The sequence below is a fragment of the Lactuca sativa genome, chromosome 2 (assembly GCF_002870075.4).
Source record: "Lactuca sativa cultivar Salinas chromosome 2, Lsat_Salinas_v11, whole genome shotgun sequence".
In the NCBI taxonomy this organism is placed as follows: Eukaryota; Viridiplantae; Streptophyta; class Magnoliopsida; order Asterales; family Asteraceae; genus Lactuca; species Lactuca sativa.
The window spans coordinates 13,506,010-13,522,762 of NC_056624.2; the positions used below are offsets into that span (position 1 = coordinate 13,506,010).

At 34.2% G+C, this 16,753-nt stretch overlaps 1 protein-coding gene across 1 annotated transcript; it reads left to right on the forward strand.

Annotated features, from left to right (window-relative positions):
* The first annotated feature begins 9,058 nt into the window (after positions 1 to 9,058).
* On the forward strand, positions 9,059 to 16,368 carry LOC111902763 (uncharacterized). Its single transcript, XM_023898575.3, has 2 exons — positions 9,059 to 9,759; positions 15,377 to 16,368. Exons 1-2 carry the CDS (start codon positions 9,241 to 9,243, stop codon positions 16,139 to 16,141), a joined length of 1,284 nt encoding a protein of 427 aa, XP_023754343.1. The 5' UTR covers positions 9,059 to 9,240; the 3' UTR covers positions 16,142 to 16,368.
* Positions 16,369 to 16,753: the final 385 nt, after the last annotated feature.

Sequence of the window (16,753 nt, forward strand, 5' to 3'; positions counted from 1 at the left end):
TGTTAATAAAATGGGTGATTTTGAAAAGTTTTAATTGTTTTGAAATTTTGGATGTTACAGAACTGACTGCCCACTGCTGCTCCGGAAATCCTCCGGCTGCAATTCCTACAACATACTCAATCAATCACCGCTAACTGTCTATTGGGTAAAATGACCATTTTACCCCTGATCATGACATAAGTCAAAGTCAGAGTCAACATTCAGTTGACCCGACTCGCCGAGTTGGCTCGCCAACTCGCCGAGTCCGGGTCCAATCGACGGACCTGGGTCCCGTTTCTACTCGTCGAGTTAGGCGCTGACTCGACGAGTTCTTCTTCTAAACTGAGGTTCAAGTCCTTCATCCTACTCGCCGAGTTGTATGAACAACTCGCCGAGTTCATCTTCATCCGAAGAACACTTTATGCTGTGACTCGCCGAGTTGTATGAACAACTCGTTGAGTCTGTTCTTGATCTAAGGAGATTGCCTTGAACTCGCCGAGTCAGGGCATGGACTCGCCGAGTTCCTCCATGGATGAGTTTGGCTTCCAACTCACTAAATCACACCCCGTGACTCACTACACACACTCGACACAACGAAAAAGGGGACAACTCGGAGACTCGCGAGCAGACTCGCCGAGTCTGATGAACGACTCTCCGAGTCGTCGCCATGCAATCACTATATATGCGATTTTGCTCGATTCCAGTCCATGCCATTTACAGATCTGGGTTCCTAGAGCATGAATGACACGTAAAGTTTCCAAATTTACGTGTAGATACTCACCAATGAGGGATTTAGGGCTCAAAATGCCTCAAAAGGGTAGATCTAGGGTGAACAAGCAACATGGGTCCATAAAGGTAACAGATCTGAGCTCCTGGAGCTCAATCTTGCCTAGATCTAAAGGCCAATCAACTTATTACGACTTATATTGCACATACAAGCTTGGGGATTGGCTCAAGAATGACTTAAATGAAGTAATAAGCATAGAAACAGGGGGAAAATGGGTTATACCTCAAAGGAATTGTTGAGAGAGCACAAAGATGCTTGGATTCCTTCCCTTCCTCTTGATCTACTCCCCTTTTGCCTCAAAACCTTCAAGAACACACAATAATTGCTTCAAACTCTCAATGAAGAAGCTTAGAACGAGGGTTAGGAGCTATGAGGGTGAATGGGGGCTGGCCTGGGGCGGATATGACGTTTAAATAGGGTGCAAACCCCTGAAACTTAGGGTTTCACCCAACAGCGGTGACTCGCCGAGTCCATGATATGGACTCGCCGAGTCGCCAACTTAAACGTGTCCCGGGTCCCGTATCTACTCAGCGAGTCGGACCTATGACTCGCCGAGTCCAAGGCTACAAAAAAGAGAATACTCAAATAAGATTTACGTACCAGGAACCAGGTGCTACAATAATCCACGATTGTCAGTATCAAACCTGTCAATCTCACCCCTGAGTCTCTTATGTTTCCAATTTTCTTTCTTGAATCCCTAGTCCGAGCCTCCCTAATGAAATCCCAGCAATGGAAAATCAATTGAAATCCTCATACATAGGCTCTCAATAGCATAATTAGCCATCTTGCAGCTGAAACAGCGACTACATTCGCCTTCCTTAGGTGATATATAATCTCGCAGTCATAATCCTTGACCATGTCAAGCCACCTACGCTGTCTCATATTCGGATTTGGTTGATCCATACGATATCTCAAACTCTTGTGATCCGTGTAGATAGTACACCAGACTCCATACAAATAATGCCACCAAATATTGAGAGCAAACACCACTGCTCGCAACTCCAAATAATGAGTCGGATAAACAGCCTCATGCGGCTTCAGCTGCTGAGAAGTATAAGCAATAACCCTCCTTGATTTCATAATAGCGGCCCCCAGGCCGGTGATGGATGCATCACAAAATATCATAAAATACTTAACGCCCTCAAGGAGGGTCAACACTAGGGCCTCACATAACTTCTGTCTCAGTGTCTCGAATGCAACCTGAAACTCTTCATCTTCGAGAGAGACTTCAGAACCTCCCACTGCATTATGGCCTCGATCTTGGTTGGATCGACCAAAATCCTGTTCTGGTTAATGAGATGCCCCAAGTACTGGACCTCTCGTAACCAAAATTCACAGTTCGAGAACTTGTCATATAGCCGTTCTCGCCTCAAAACTTCTAGAAGCTCTCGAAGGAGCCCCTCATGTTACTCTATGGTCTTAGAATATACCAAGATATCATTAATGAAAACAATGACTGATCGATCGAGCATCGGCCTGCATACCCAATTCATCAGTTCCATAAATGTTGTAGGCGTGCTGGTGGCCGTGTATGAAGAGGGAGATAGCTTGGTACGCTGAGAGGTGCTTAACCTGTATGATGGTCAAGGCCGAGCACCAGAGGCCACATGGAAAGTTGCAGCCTTTGGAAGTTCCCATGTGGAAGTGGGAACAAATCACCATGGACTTCATCACCAAGCTACCAAGGAATGCCAAGGGTTTTGATGCTATCTGGGTCATCGTGGATCGGTTAACCAAGAGTGCCTAATTTTTGGCCATCCAGGAGTGCTCTTCGACCAAGAAATTGGCTGATGTGTATGTTCGAGAGATTTTTGCTCATCATGGGGTTTCAATTTCCATTGTATCGGACCAATATGTTCGGTTCACTTCATGATTCTACTAGAAGTTCCACGAGGAACTGGGTACAAGGCTGCATTTCAGCACTGCTTATCATGTTTGCTCAAACTGACGGCCAAAGTGAGCGGACCATCCTGAGACTTGAGGATATGTTGCGGGCTTGTGTCATAGCTTTTGGTGGAAAATAGGATTCTTACTTACCTCTTGTAGTGGTTTCCTACAACAACAGTTATCACTCCAACATTTTTGCACCGCCTTACGAACTTCTATATGGTCGGAAATGTCGTACCCAAGTTTGTTGGGGGAGGTCGGTCACAGAGTTATGGGAAGGACTGAGGTAGTCATGTAGACCACAAAGCTCATCCATCAGATCAGGTAGAGACTATAGACAACTCAGAGTTGATAGAAGAGCTACGACGACCGACGTCATTTAGAGTTGGAGTTCCAAGTCGGTGATATGGTGCTACTGAAGGTATCACCCTGGAAGGGTGTGATATGCTTCGGGAAGAGGGAAAAATTGGGTCCCCGGTATATTGGACCATTCCATGTGATCGCCAGGGTAGGAAGGGTGGCCTACCGGTTGGACTTGCCTAGGAAGCTTAGCCAAATGCATAATACTTTCAATGTTTCGCAGTTATGAAAATGCGTGTTGGATGATGAGGCAGTGGTCCCTTTGGATGATATTCAGGTCGATGAGCGCTTGAATTATATTGAGAGGCTGATAGCGTTAGTGGAGAGAAAGTTGAAGGTTCTATGCAACACGGAGATACATTTGGTAAAGGTTCAGTGGAAACATCAGAAAGGCTCCAAGTGGACCTGGGAGCCAGAGGCGGAGATGTAGGAGCATTACTCGGAATTGTTTGCAGCAGCGGACTTTGAGGACGAAGTCTAGTTTAAGTAGGGGAGAATTGTAACATCCTAATGATGAGATAATATCAATTTTAAACCTATTTATGAAGAAATATTGCAATCTAGTCCTTATGCGTGAGAAGTATTGCAAAATGGCCCATAGTGGCATTTTGGTAATTTTGGGTTGAGACTTCGTACGCCGGGCGTACGCTTTGTACGCAAGGCGTACATGCAAGGAGTGTAGTACGTTGAGAGTACACCGCATACGCAGGGCGTACGTGCGAGGGTTTCAAACCCTAAAATTTAGGGTTTGGACCATATTTAAACATCCTTATGGCCCCAAGACCTTCACCCTCATCAACCTCCATCTGAGAAATCGTCCCTCTAGCTAACCCTAAGTGAGAACTTTGCACTTTGAGCTCATTTGTGTGTTTTTTTGGTGTTCTTGAAGAAAAAGAAGTTGATAGAAGGACATTGGAGTTTGGAAGAAGCTTGGATATGGGATTCTCTACTTACTAGCAACCTCTAGGAGGTAAAAAGCTCCTAACTTGATCATCTTTTCTCATGGATCTAGTTATCCTTCATTTAAGGTATTTTTGGTCCCAACCTTTGTGATTCTTGAGCATGGAATGCTCTTGATCAAATAAGTTGTCCTTTCTGACCCAATGAAGGGTATTGAGTCATAAAAAGGAGATCTTGATGCTTAGTTCTTCCCCATGCATGCTCTAGGAGGTCTTTAAGTGTTAAGAAATTAAGTTTGTTGATATTTAGCACTTAATGGGCATGAAAAGTCATAAAGTTGGAAACTTTTTGAATCTCAGTTGTATTTTGGACTTGGATATGCATTTGGACGTGAAAAGTTGAAGTATTAAGCTCTTAAGAGGTTAAGATGGAAAACTATTGTGTACACTAGGCGTATCAAATGGTACGCTGCGTGTATGCATAATGAGCCCCGATGCCTCTGACCACGAGTACGCCCCACGTACATCCGAAGTACGCGCCACATATGAGGCCTAGATTGACTCGACTGAGTTGACTCGGCTGGGTTGACTCGGCTAGGTTGGCCCAATTGATTTGTTGATTTTGACCAATTTTGACCAAGGGTATTTTGGGAAATTTTTTATTTATTTAGAATGATAAATGTTTTGATATTTAGAAGTCGGATAAATCTGGTTGTCGGAGCAGGGAATTATTCAGACCGCATTCAGACTGAGAGTTGAGTTTTCCTCACAGTACCCGTGGGTCGAAGGCACCAATGCTAGGCCACTAGATTATTTATCATGGTTAGGATGATATTATGTTAATTTGTAACTGATTAGTAGATCTATATGATTATCTGTATTTGTTGGTTCTGTGTTATGCTATATGTTATATATGTCGACATATTGTGTTGGGTTGAGGTTGTACTACTTTGCGCGATAGCCAACAAATCCGGAGCAATCCAGACATAAGCTGTAGGTCCTGAAGGTAATCTAGACTTATGTTGTGGGCTCGGGAGTAATCTAGATATGACCTGAGAGCTCAATAGGCGTGCCAGACTCATGTTGTGGGCTAAGGGGTAATCCAGTCTTTTAAGCTGTGGACCCAATATATGTTGTTATCTATGTGTGTGCGTGTGTTGGTACTTTGGGGGAAACTCACTAAGCTTTGGCTTACATTTTTAGTTTATGGTTTCACGTACTTCAAAGGATCATGGGAAGGCGAATACATGATCGTGCACAACTTCCCGTTTTATGTCATAGGGTCTTGGAAAATCTTTGATTTTGAAATAATGCTTTCGGATAATAACTCTTTAGTAAACAATGCTGTTAAGTGGTTGATTTTGAAAATTTGAAGTTTCTTTGATTTTTAGAGTGTTATAGTTATAGGTAGCAATCTTGAAAAAGATAGATGAACATTAAAAGAAATTGACAAATAAAACTGAAATTGCATCAGGTGGAGCCAAGAATAATCAGAAATTCTAAAAGATTGACCAAGATTAATCTTGAAGATGCATCAAGATAGAAAAAAGGTCTTGAAAATTAAACATCTACTCACCATATTATAGGTGCCAACCAATAAAGCATCATTGATACTAAGTCGCACAAATGGACAATTAATCGGAACTCAGAGAAGAAGGATAGGTTGTATTTTATTCTACTAAAAGAGTGGTGACATCGTTGGCAGCAGGGTCACCACTAATGTCTTTCTCTCTTTGAAATTGAACTCACATACAAGAAAGGGGTAAAAAAGAATATAAATAATCACAATATAGAAGGGATGGTTAAAGTTGTAGCTCTAGGGTTTTTGAAAACACCATAATTCGAGTTCAAAACGCTGGAGGTGGAACAGGGCGGCACTAGAGGTGGAAGAGGGAGGCATTGGAGGTGGAGGACAAACCTGGAACGCAGAGAAGAAACATATCCCATTTCTTGGTAATCTTTTATGAACTTCGATTGAAGAAAAAAAAACAGTAGAAGAACTCGATTCTCTTGTTGTTGCTAGTGAGTGACACACATGTAGAGAAGAATCGTTTTCTTTGTGAGGAAGAAGAATATCAACTTCTTTATGAGGTTTGTGCGTGTCTTTATGTGGCGGCCACACAACTAGGTTTTTAGGAGTAATTTCCTTACCATAAATACATCAGAGTAAATATGGAAGTTATTTTTATCATAATTAAATGTAGTCAAGATTACTATTATACAATTATATTATTAAATAAATAATTTAATTATTCATAATTTCTTATTTGTTCTTAGGTAGCAACATTTAAACAAACACACACACACACACACACACACACACACATATATATATATATATATATATATATATATATATATATATATATATATAGGAATGAGTTCTATGGAAAACAAATAACTAGGGCAACATCTACCGGAACCAATAGTCAAATGACACGTGTCCATTTCTTTCTTCACAAGTAATGTATTGTGGAAGTTATTGTGGAAGTGATGTGTTGTCATGTTTTCATTGGTTCAAATATGTGTTGCCCTAATCATTCATTTTCCATATAACTCTTCCCTATATATATATATATATATATATATATATATATATATATATATATATATATATATATATATATATATATATATATATATATATATATAAGAACTAGGTTCAAATGTTTTTGGCAAGTATTGTGTGCCTAAATGCACCAATGAGAATTCAAGAAATAATAAATCATTAAATAAACCATTAAAGGGTATTTTGGACATTTTGTACTTTTAATTAAGGAAATCATTTAATTTAAATCTTGCAATTAAGGAAATAAAGTAATATATTTGACCTAGTCATTTGTGTTCTCGTTTATAGGCATGCATATTGTTCCGTTCCAACCCTAACACATCTATTTCTTTTTTGCGACCTTCTTTAGCAACCAGCGAGAAGAGAGGGCGAGATCAGGAAAATCGCCGGAGCTACCTGTCGGAGTTCTAGAAGACAAGTGGAGAGAAGAAAGGCTGGAAGGTCTAAGGCAGATTACTCGTTTGGTAAGTCTAGTATGTCCCTGTTTCTTATTCTGTCTTCTACCTGTCGGAGTTCTAGAAGACAACCAACGAGAAGAGAGGTTCGCTCCTTTTTTGCAACAACTCTTTTGCTTCGTTTTCCCTCCACGAACCGTAAATGGCATCTCAGGTATCATGTTATCTTCTTTATTCAGGTATCATGTTTATTGTGGGTATTTGGAAGAAAGTCGAGTGACAAGGATAGCCCCATAAATTGTCAATTCTCGATTCCAATCAGTTAAGATTTTTATATGGTTCGATTTTTCTCTAAATTCCCAGTTCTTGATATTAGGTTCGAAGATATAGAAGAATATCATAAACAATGGCATCCTTGTTGGAGGAATTGAAAATATTCTGATTTGCACACCAACTGTTTGTTAATATGTCTCAGTGAACTTCAGTTACTTATTCCGAAATTGGTTCTTTCTTGCTTAATGAGTCACTTTTAGTTAGAAGGAAGCATAGAAAAAGATGTAAGTTCGTATGGTTCCAACTCTTGTATCAGGGCCTTATAATGTAAGTAACATTCTTTATTCATGTGTTCAAGTTGATGAGTTTCAATTTCTCTTATGTGGATGCTCTTCTTTCTTACAAAATAATATTTTCAAATCTTATATGAAAACCACGTTTCTATGCTTTATTGGGTCTGACATGTATTTTTTTTCTTTCGGTTATGGAATACAATTCTAGGTTGTTTGTGCCTTTTTATTTTTCATCAACACAAATTAATTTACTCTTTGAACCTTGTGGTATGCATTCTAAATCAAATATGTTGCTGGAAATTATGTATTCTACTAGAATAAAATCGATATATTCTGCCAGAATGTATTATATGTATTCTGTCATATTCTATTTATTCTACCAAAATATATTAAGTGATAGTTAATTGCAAGTATCATGTTTTTAACAATTATTAGTTTTTGTTGTATTTGTGATAGGAATGGCTGGAAGAAAGCGTTGAAGACCTTGATATTCTTTTAGAATATGTATAATTATATTAACATGTATAGGGATTTTAGTCTGTAAGAATATGTATGAATTTGCATTTAAATTCGGATGTATAAGAATATATTAGGATGTTTGTTATTTTTCAACATCTGATTCAAGAATTTTGTTTTCTTCAATGATATTCTATTAGAATAAAATTCTGAAAGAGCATTATTCTAACAAAATAGTATTCTATTACAATAAAATTCTGAAAGAGCATCATTCTAACAAAAAAATATTCTGACAGAATATAATCGTTAAAAATTGAAATTGAATTAATTAAAAAATTCATATATATATTTTTTAAATTAGGAGAATTAATCATCTCTAAAAATCCAAAAATTTCCTTTTATAAATGTAGTTAATTGTCCAAAATACCTTTTGCTAAAAATTATGTGATTATATGGTACATATTACCCCATTGTAATATTATACACTCTCAAATCGTGTCCATTGATTAATTTCACCCGTTGGTCCAGATCTGTGCATTCTTGGCACAAAATACTTAATAAAAACAAAATAATATAAGCATATATATATATATATATATATATATATATATATATATATATATATATATATATATATATATATATATATATATATATATATATATATATATATATATATATATATATATATATATATATATATATATATATATATATATATATATATAACCCGTGTTTTCCGCGGGTTATAAAATTAATTAAACTTTTATAATAAAAATTTATAATTATTAATCAATTATTTTAAATAAATTATTTAATTAAAAGATATATAAAAAATTTAAAGTTATTATAACTTCAAATTTAACATATAATTAAAAAATATAAATTTGAATTTTGAAATGAGTTTTGTAATATATCTATATTGACACATGATATAATATTAATGATAAGTTTTATTAGAGTAACACTTAACAAAAGTAGATTAAAACCATTCATTTATTAAAATATATATATATATATATATATATATATATATATATATATATATATATATATATATATATATATATATATATATATATATATATATATATATATATATATATATATATATATATATATATATATATGAAATAAATTGAATTTGCATAACTCTTCTCCTTCCCAACCTACACAGCCCCACACGATAACATTGTGTTCTACTTCATCATTCTATCTGTGATTCTCTGTTTTCAAAATTTTGTAACAGCTTTTTTTCTTTAACTCGATCTTCAACCGCAATTCATTTGATTCATATTTTTTTTACAGCAAAAAGATCATTTGATTCATTGATCCTCTGATCATGAAAAATATAGAGAAGCTGTTATCACAGATAACAAAACGTTTCTTTGATCTCAAATGGCGATTTCTGCTATTACTTATCGTTCCAATCTCTCTCCTGCTGTTTCTATCCATTACCACCACCAGAGTCGTCGGAAACAGCGGAATGTTCACCGGATACAATCCTTTGCACTATTTAAAAAACCTCAAGTCATTCTCCGTTAATCAGAATCGTTCACCTAATTCCGGCACGACATTTCCGACGACGGAATTGAAACAGTCAAGGATGGCGGTTTGTTTGGTAGGCGGAGCACGACGGTTTGAACTTACCGGACCTTCGATTATTGAGAAGATTCTGGAAGAGTATCCTAACGCTGATCTGTTTCTGAACAGTCCTTTGGACTCCAATTCGTATAAATTTTCTCTTCTAAAAACGGCGCCAAAAATTGCTTCGATCAGGATATTCAAGCCGGTGGATATACCGGAAAATGAATCGGCGGTGAGAGTGTTAACCGCCAGTAACTCGCCGAATGGCATTCAGGTAATTAATTTTACAGTTTTGATTCTTGCTTCCTTTTGCCGCTTTTAATGGAATCAACTTGATCCATTTTTGCAAAATTTTCGTATTCGTGCAAAATTTTAACACATAAAGTATCGTTTTAGGTTTTGATTCTTAACCCATAAATGGATTTAACCTTATTACATTCCCCATGCATGTTTAACAGCTTCTGTTCATTTTTCTTCTATTTCATTATTTTTATAATTTTTTTTTGAGATTTTCTAATATATTTACTATAATTAAATATAAATACATTAATTATGAAAAAATATTTTCTATAATTAATAAATTTGACATTTAATTATGATACCATTCTCCATAATTGATAGTTCAGTTAATGTTTTTTAAGTGTGTCTTTAAGACATATGTTAGAAAACCCTTTTTTTTTTTTTTTCACAATTCTGATTATCATAATTTCAAAAAACATATAACATTTAAAGCTATTGTTTACAACTCAACTTATTAGGACAATTGTATGGTTTAATTACTTTATGGTCAATTTTTGTATGCACAAAAGAAGTGTTGCACTTTATGATATTTCCATAAAAATTAAAATAGTTAAAACGGATTTTATTTATTTATTTGTTTATTTTTGGAACAAAAGTAATACTTAGGGATGGCAATTTATCAGTTATTAATTAGTCCGCATTTAATCTGTTTTATTGAAAATAGAAGGAAACCTGATTTTATCAATATAAGGTTGTTTTAGCATTTACGGTATTTGAAAATCATGGTATTATTATATTTCTACAATTTTTTTAATCAAAGTTAGTTAATAAAAGGAAAATTATTTTAAAAGTTGAAGAAAAATGTTGTTGGTTGAAGATGGTGTTAGTTAAACCGCGGCTGCCAACTTCAACAATCATGGAAGGTGGCGCGCTTTAGTACCTTCTAATTTGAGCATATTAACTTGTTTTTATGGTATAAAATTAAATTTAAATTAGATATAGGATATATCTATATAGAAAATAATGCGAGTTTTTCTAATGTATTAATACTAAAATAGACTCAACATTAATTATATATCTTCTATATTGATAATAAGTCAAACGAAGTAAAATAGTAAATAACTATATTTTTGTAGAACAACGATATATACATTTTAGTCTATTTCTAATTATTTAAGCCGAAGGAGATTATGACAACACCAACAATAAACGTTTTGACAAAAAATAATTTAAATGAGCCAAACAGTTTAAAATTAACGAATTTAAATGTTTATAGCTTTCTAGAGTGTTTAATCTATATTTTTTGTACTCATAATTCATCTATTTTATAGAATTTAATAAAGTGGATTAACAAACTGTTGGTGGATCAACCAACCTAACCTAGCAAATTATGGCCATTTGGCCACCCTAATAAACCGTTTTAGATATATAAATGAATTTTTTGAAATATCAATTATCAGTACTAATTATTCTGGCCGTAAAATTGGTATTTTTAAGACTTTAGTTAAATAAATTGTTTAGTGATCAATTATTATCAATATTATATATATATATATATATATATATATATATATATATATATATATATATATATATATAATTTTATTGGATATAGCATGTATAGATCTCAATAGAATGCAAGAATTAATATGGGGAGAGTGTCGCATTCAAATCTAGGTTAGTTGTTGCTATCAGTTGGTGAGATTTATAAATTCTGAAGGGAAATGACTTTGTGGGGATATGGTTATATGCTATGCTGTCTCCTTATCTATCATAAAATTCAATAATTATACGTGTACAACTAATTATTTTATTACAATAATTTAATATAAACCACTAAGTTCTACTATAAAACTATATTTTTCTCTTATTATGATGCTAAAGTTTTCATTAAGCATGAAGTAGCAACAAGTACACAAATAGTATGGGTATATGTTAGGTTGATCGAAATATATTTTGATGTTATTTTGGATCATATAAATTAATATTGATATTTGAAATATAAATATATAAATTATATCATTAAAATAACAAAGTAGATTTTGTTGCATGCATGGATATGTATACCTAAATTTAGAAAAGATAAAATATACGAAACACTATACTATCAAAGATATTAAAATGATATGTTTTGTTACTATTTATAATAACTGTATTTATATACTTTTGTACTCTTTATAACAATATACATGCAAAATATAAGCATCAATTTCTAATTGGTGCATTCTAATGTTTTTCGCTATAATTTGATGGGTGATCCAACTTTTGTATTACATCCATAGTTTTCTTTAACTTATTTAACTCTTAAATAACAAAATAATTTCCTCTTATATGATTATATTGTATATCGATCGTTTAATGTAATTCACTAAATATGGGGGAATTTATCCCATTTTATTTATTTATTTATTTTTTCTAAATGGGAATCAAATACTATAATGAAATAGGCCTATAGATTTCATTTGGAGACTTCAATTTTTAATGTACTTTTATTCTTTTGGGATACATAGAAAGTGGAGATCACTCTCAAAAGGAATTAGGAAAATCTAATAAGTTATTTAAATTTTGATTCCAATTACCAATGAAAAAATATCTTGTTTTATGACCGCGTTAAATCAATTTCTATTAATGTATCATCTCTAATAGTCATTTTATGCGAATTGTGGGTGTATCTTTTCATTAATTCTCATTTATTATTATTAGACAAAACTGCAAAAATGGTCCATTTGGTATGCATTTTTTTGGGGTTTTAGTTCAAACCCCGATTTTTTTGAATTCGTGGTCCTTCTGGCCATGCTTGTACGTGAATTTGGTCCTTTGTAAAATTAAAATTACTATAATGCCCTTCTGGTATATTTTTTATTGTTTTTGCTATTTAACTTAAATGAAAAAGAAAATAAATAAGTAATTTGGGCCCACATCTCTCTCTCTCTCTCTCTCTCTCTCTCTCTCTCTCTCTCTCTCTTTTTTTTCTTCAAAAATTCGTAAAACCTCCCTTACCCTCCTCTCATTTCTCCACCTTTAACCACCATTACTCCACCATAGCATCACCGCCGCCGCCACCTCTTTCCCCATCGGAAACCACCATCCCCACCCCACTGTTTCTGTCGGAGCTCTTTCCTCCACCACCTGCAGCCTCTTCACAATCTTAGATTTTTTGCAGACCAAACCTAGAAGAAAGTTTCTGATTATACATTTGAATACCAAGCAAAAAATCTAATTCAAATCGACAGTAACACACAAATCCACCCACCGACCAAAGGGGACCGTTTTTTTTCACCCACTGTTCTGATTGAGGCTCGCCAGCACCATCCTTACGTCAACCTAGTACCATCATTCACAGCAGTAACGAATCACCACCATCTTATTTCGTTACTAGGGATGGATAAAACGAAATTGAAGAACAAGAACCACCTGATGTGTCTTGTTCCACCCCCAATCAACCCCACCAAGGCTGTAGAAAAATGAAGAACAGAGGTACTACTTTCCTAATTAGTTTTCAGTGAAATACCAAAAAAAGGTTGGATTCTTTTTTCTGTAAGTATCGATTGATGATTGACACAAAGGAAGCCAAAAAAAATTAAGAGTCTTGCAAGTTTATGTAAAGAAGCTGATGAACAGGGGAGAATCCTCCTTTTTTACAAGGGCTCAATGAAGAAAAAAGAAAGAAAGATGAGAGCTTTGTTAATAGTCACCTTCGCCGTCTTCTCTTCAATCATATGCAAAACCCAAACCTTAACCATCTCATCCCAAACCCATCACAAAGATGACCCACCAGCAGAATCAGAGTCAAGGGGAACTCTCCCCCGTTCTTCGATTTTATCCTTTCACATAAACATGTTCTTGTAAGTGTGGAGAGGGACCTCGATTTCTCGAGTGTGTATATGAGTAAATCGCGATTTTTTGGGTCACAATTTTCATAGGGAATTGAGGTTTGAAAGAGGGAAGATGAAGGCTTGTCTGGTGTAGAGAGAGAGAGAGAGAGAGAGAGAGAGAGAGAGAGAGAGAGAGAGAATCTTTATTTAATATATAAAAATACTTATAAAAAAAGAAAATAGAAAATAAATATAATAAGGGCAATTTAGTCATTTCAATTTTACTAGGGACCAAATCTACGTACAAACATGGCCAAAAGGACCACAAAACCAAAAGGACCACAAAACCAAAAAAGCCGGGATTTGGACCAAAACCCCAAAAAAATGCATACCACAGGGACATTTTTTCAATTTTGTCTTATTATTATTATTATAATATATATATATATATATATATATATATATATATATATATATATATATATATATATATATATATATATATATATATATAGGGTTAGGTTATTCTGTTTTCAGTATCTATTGTGTGCATATATGATTGATTCTGGACCAATCATTTTAGTTATTTTAAGAAAGTAATTAATGCATATTACATTTGAAGATATAATGGATATTAATTACATCTTCAACATTTAATATGCATTAATTACTTTCTTAAAATAACTAAAATGATTGGTCCAAAATTAATCATACATGCACACAATAGATAGTAAAAACATTTGAACCTAAGTCTATATATATATATATATATATATATATATATATATATATATATATATATATATTTGTGTGTGTGAGAGAGAGAGAGTATATATATATATATATATATATATATATATATATATATATATATATATATATATATATATATATATATATATATATATATATATATATATATATATATATATATATATATATATATATATATATATATATATATATATATATATATATGCTCGTTTAAGCTCGTTTAGGCTCGCGAGCTCACTAAATTGTCCACGAGCCGAGCTCGAGTTTCATTTTAAAGCTCGAATCGAGCTCGAGCTTCTTCAAATTAAACGAGCCGAGCTTGAGCTTGGTTAGACTCGGGCTCGGTTCGGCTCGTTTACACCCCTAGATACATATATCCGTTCCAAGAATTTATTTGCTTTTATTATTTAAAGAACCGTTCAAAGAAAATTGTTATCAAGAGAAATTTCATTACTCAATATTTGACTTTTGTCTATTATGGTGTAATCTTCTCCATCTAATGGGACTGAATCCAGGATAACAAAATGTACTTTATTTCCGATTCTATTATTTATTATTATACATTTTGTTTATATTTGACCCGATAATGCTATTTGTACGTTGAAGAAAATTTACTTTTAATCTTCTTGATTTATTTCCTATCATTTCGTTTAAAAATTAATTGGCAAACATGCACGTTTCCTGACCGTTAAATCAAACGCGAAATTTAAAGTTCTAAAAAAGTCGGCTAACATATTTGACACGATAATGCAATATTATATTGAAAAAAAATTAGCACTCTAAAATGCAATGTAATCATGTACTTTCATGTCAAGGGTAGAATTGTCAATTCAAAATACCAACTTTCTCTTTTATTTATTGTATTTATGGAAATGTATTTAACCTTTCCAAGTGAATTTTATATTTTACGGTTTTACCAACGTTATTATACATTTGGATTTTTTTTTTCTTTTTTATTCAAAAGTATATATGCAAGTTTTTTAACTGACTTTTTTGTATTGCTTAACTTTTTCTAGAGGGTAAATTTGTAATAACGCTGCCACGATCATGTTTCCTATGCAGGGTTTGTTGCAATACTTCAATCTAGTGGAAGGTTGCTTAACCATGATTAAATCCTATCAACAACAAAACAATTTCACCTACAACTGGATAGTCCGAACCCGAGTAGATGGGTACTGGTCGTCCCGACTCCGACCCAACCTTTTCATCCCGGGTCAATACGTCGTCCCTTCCGGATCCTCCTACGGCGGCCTCAACGACCGTTTCGGCGTCGGCGATTTCAACACCTCCGTCACTGCCCTCTCCCGCCTCTCCATGATCCCAGATCTAGACTCAGCCGGGTTAACTGAACTCAACTCGGAATCAGCGTTTCAAGCTCAACTCAGACTACGAAACGTCTCTTATCTAACCAAACGGATGCCGTTTTGCGTTGTCTCCGACCGGACGTACGACTTTCCGCCGGGAAGATTTGGAGTTCCGGTAGCGACGTTGTCGAGTAAAGGGCCGTTGAGTGGGGTGAAGTGTCGGCCGTGTAGTTCTAGGTTTTCCGGTCGGTGGTCGGCTGCGGTTGTTAACGGGTTGGATCGGCAGTGGAGCTGGACGGAGACTGCAAATGGAACGCTGCAGTTATGTGACGGCCATGGCGGGTGGGAAGATGGGTGGGAGGAATTATTCGATGGAGTCGCTGGGGAGAAGTTGGCGGTGGAGAGGAAAAGGGTGACGGCGTTGTTGTTTGATGAGTGTGTGGCGGATTTTGAATATATTAAGCGGCGTTCCGCCGTGTGGGATGTTCCGCCGGCGACGGAACTTTGTCAGCCAGTTCGATAGAGAAAACACAAAGTCTATAAATTTTTTTTTTTTTTTGGTAAATAGTGGTACACAACTACTGAAACTACGCACATAAAAAATAAAAGTTAACAGCATTTACTTTTTCTTTTTAAAATGCCAATTACAAAGACTTTTACAAATTTAATATTCTTTACTTTTTTTATTTCTTTTATATGTACATACATTAAATGATACGAGATGACCCAAGTTAAGGGGCATTTGTATAATTTGTATATTAATCTAACTAGTTGCGAAACCGTATATTATACGGGTTAATTAAAACATAATGTTAAATAGGAGCGATTAAATGAAGAGTTTATTTTAATTTGAAATATGAAATAAGTAAAAATTATGAAAAAAAAAACATGTGAAAAATAAATTAATTAAAATTATGTGTTTAATTGTTAGACCCGTGTACTAAACGATTTGTTATAATAAAATGTTAAATACAAATGTTTAAAGTGTAAATTTATTTGAAATTGAAATTGAAATTTCAAATTGAAATTTGAAATTGGAAATTAATAGTTATTATAATATGTTTAATTTATGGAAACTAAATTAATGATATAGTGGAAATGAATAATGAAGTAATTGACAAGTAGAAAATAAATA

What these genes read in the sequence shown, in the direction of transcription:
- LOC111902763 (XM_023898575.3), top strand. Translation starts at nt 9,241, where the DNA reads ATGAAAAATATAGAGAAGCTGTTATCACAGATAACAAAACGTTTCTTT. An exon ending in ACTCGCCGAATGGCATTCAG is followed by an intron (nt 9,760 to 15,376) that starts GTAATTAATTTT and finishes TTTCCTATGCAG; the next exon opens with GGTTTGTTGCAATACTTCAA.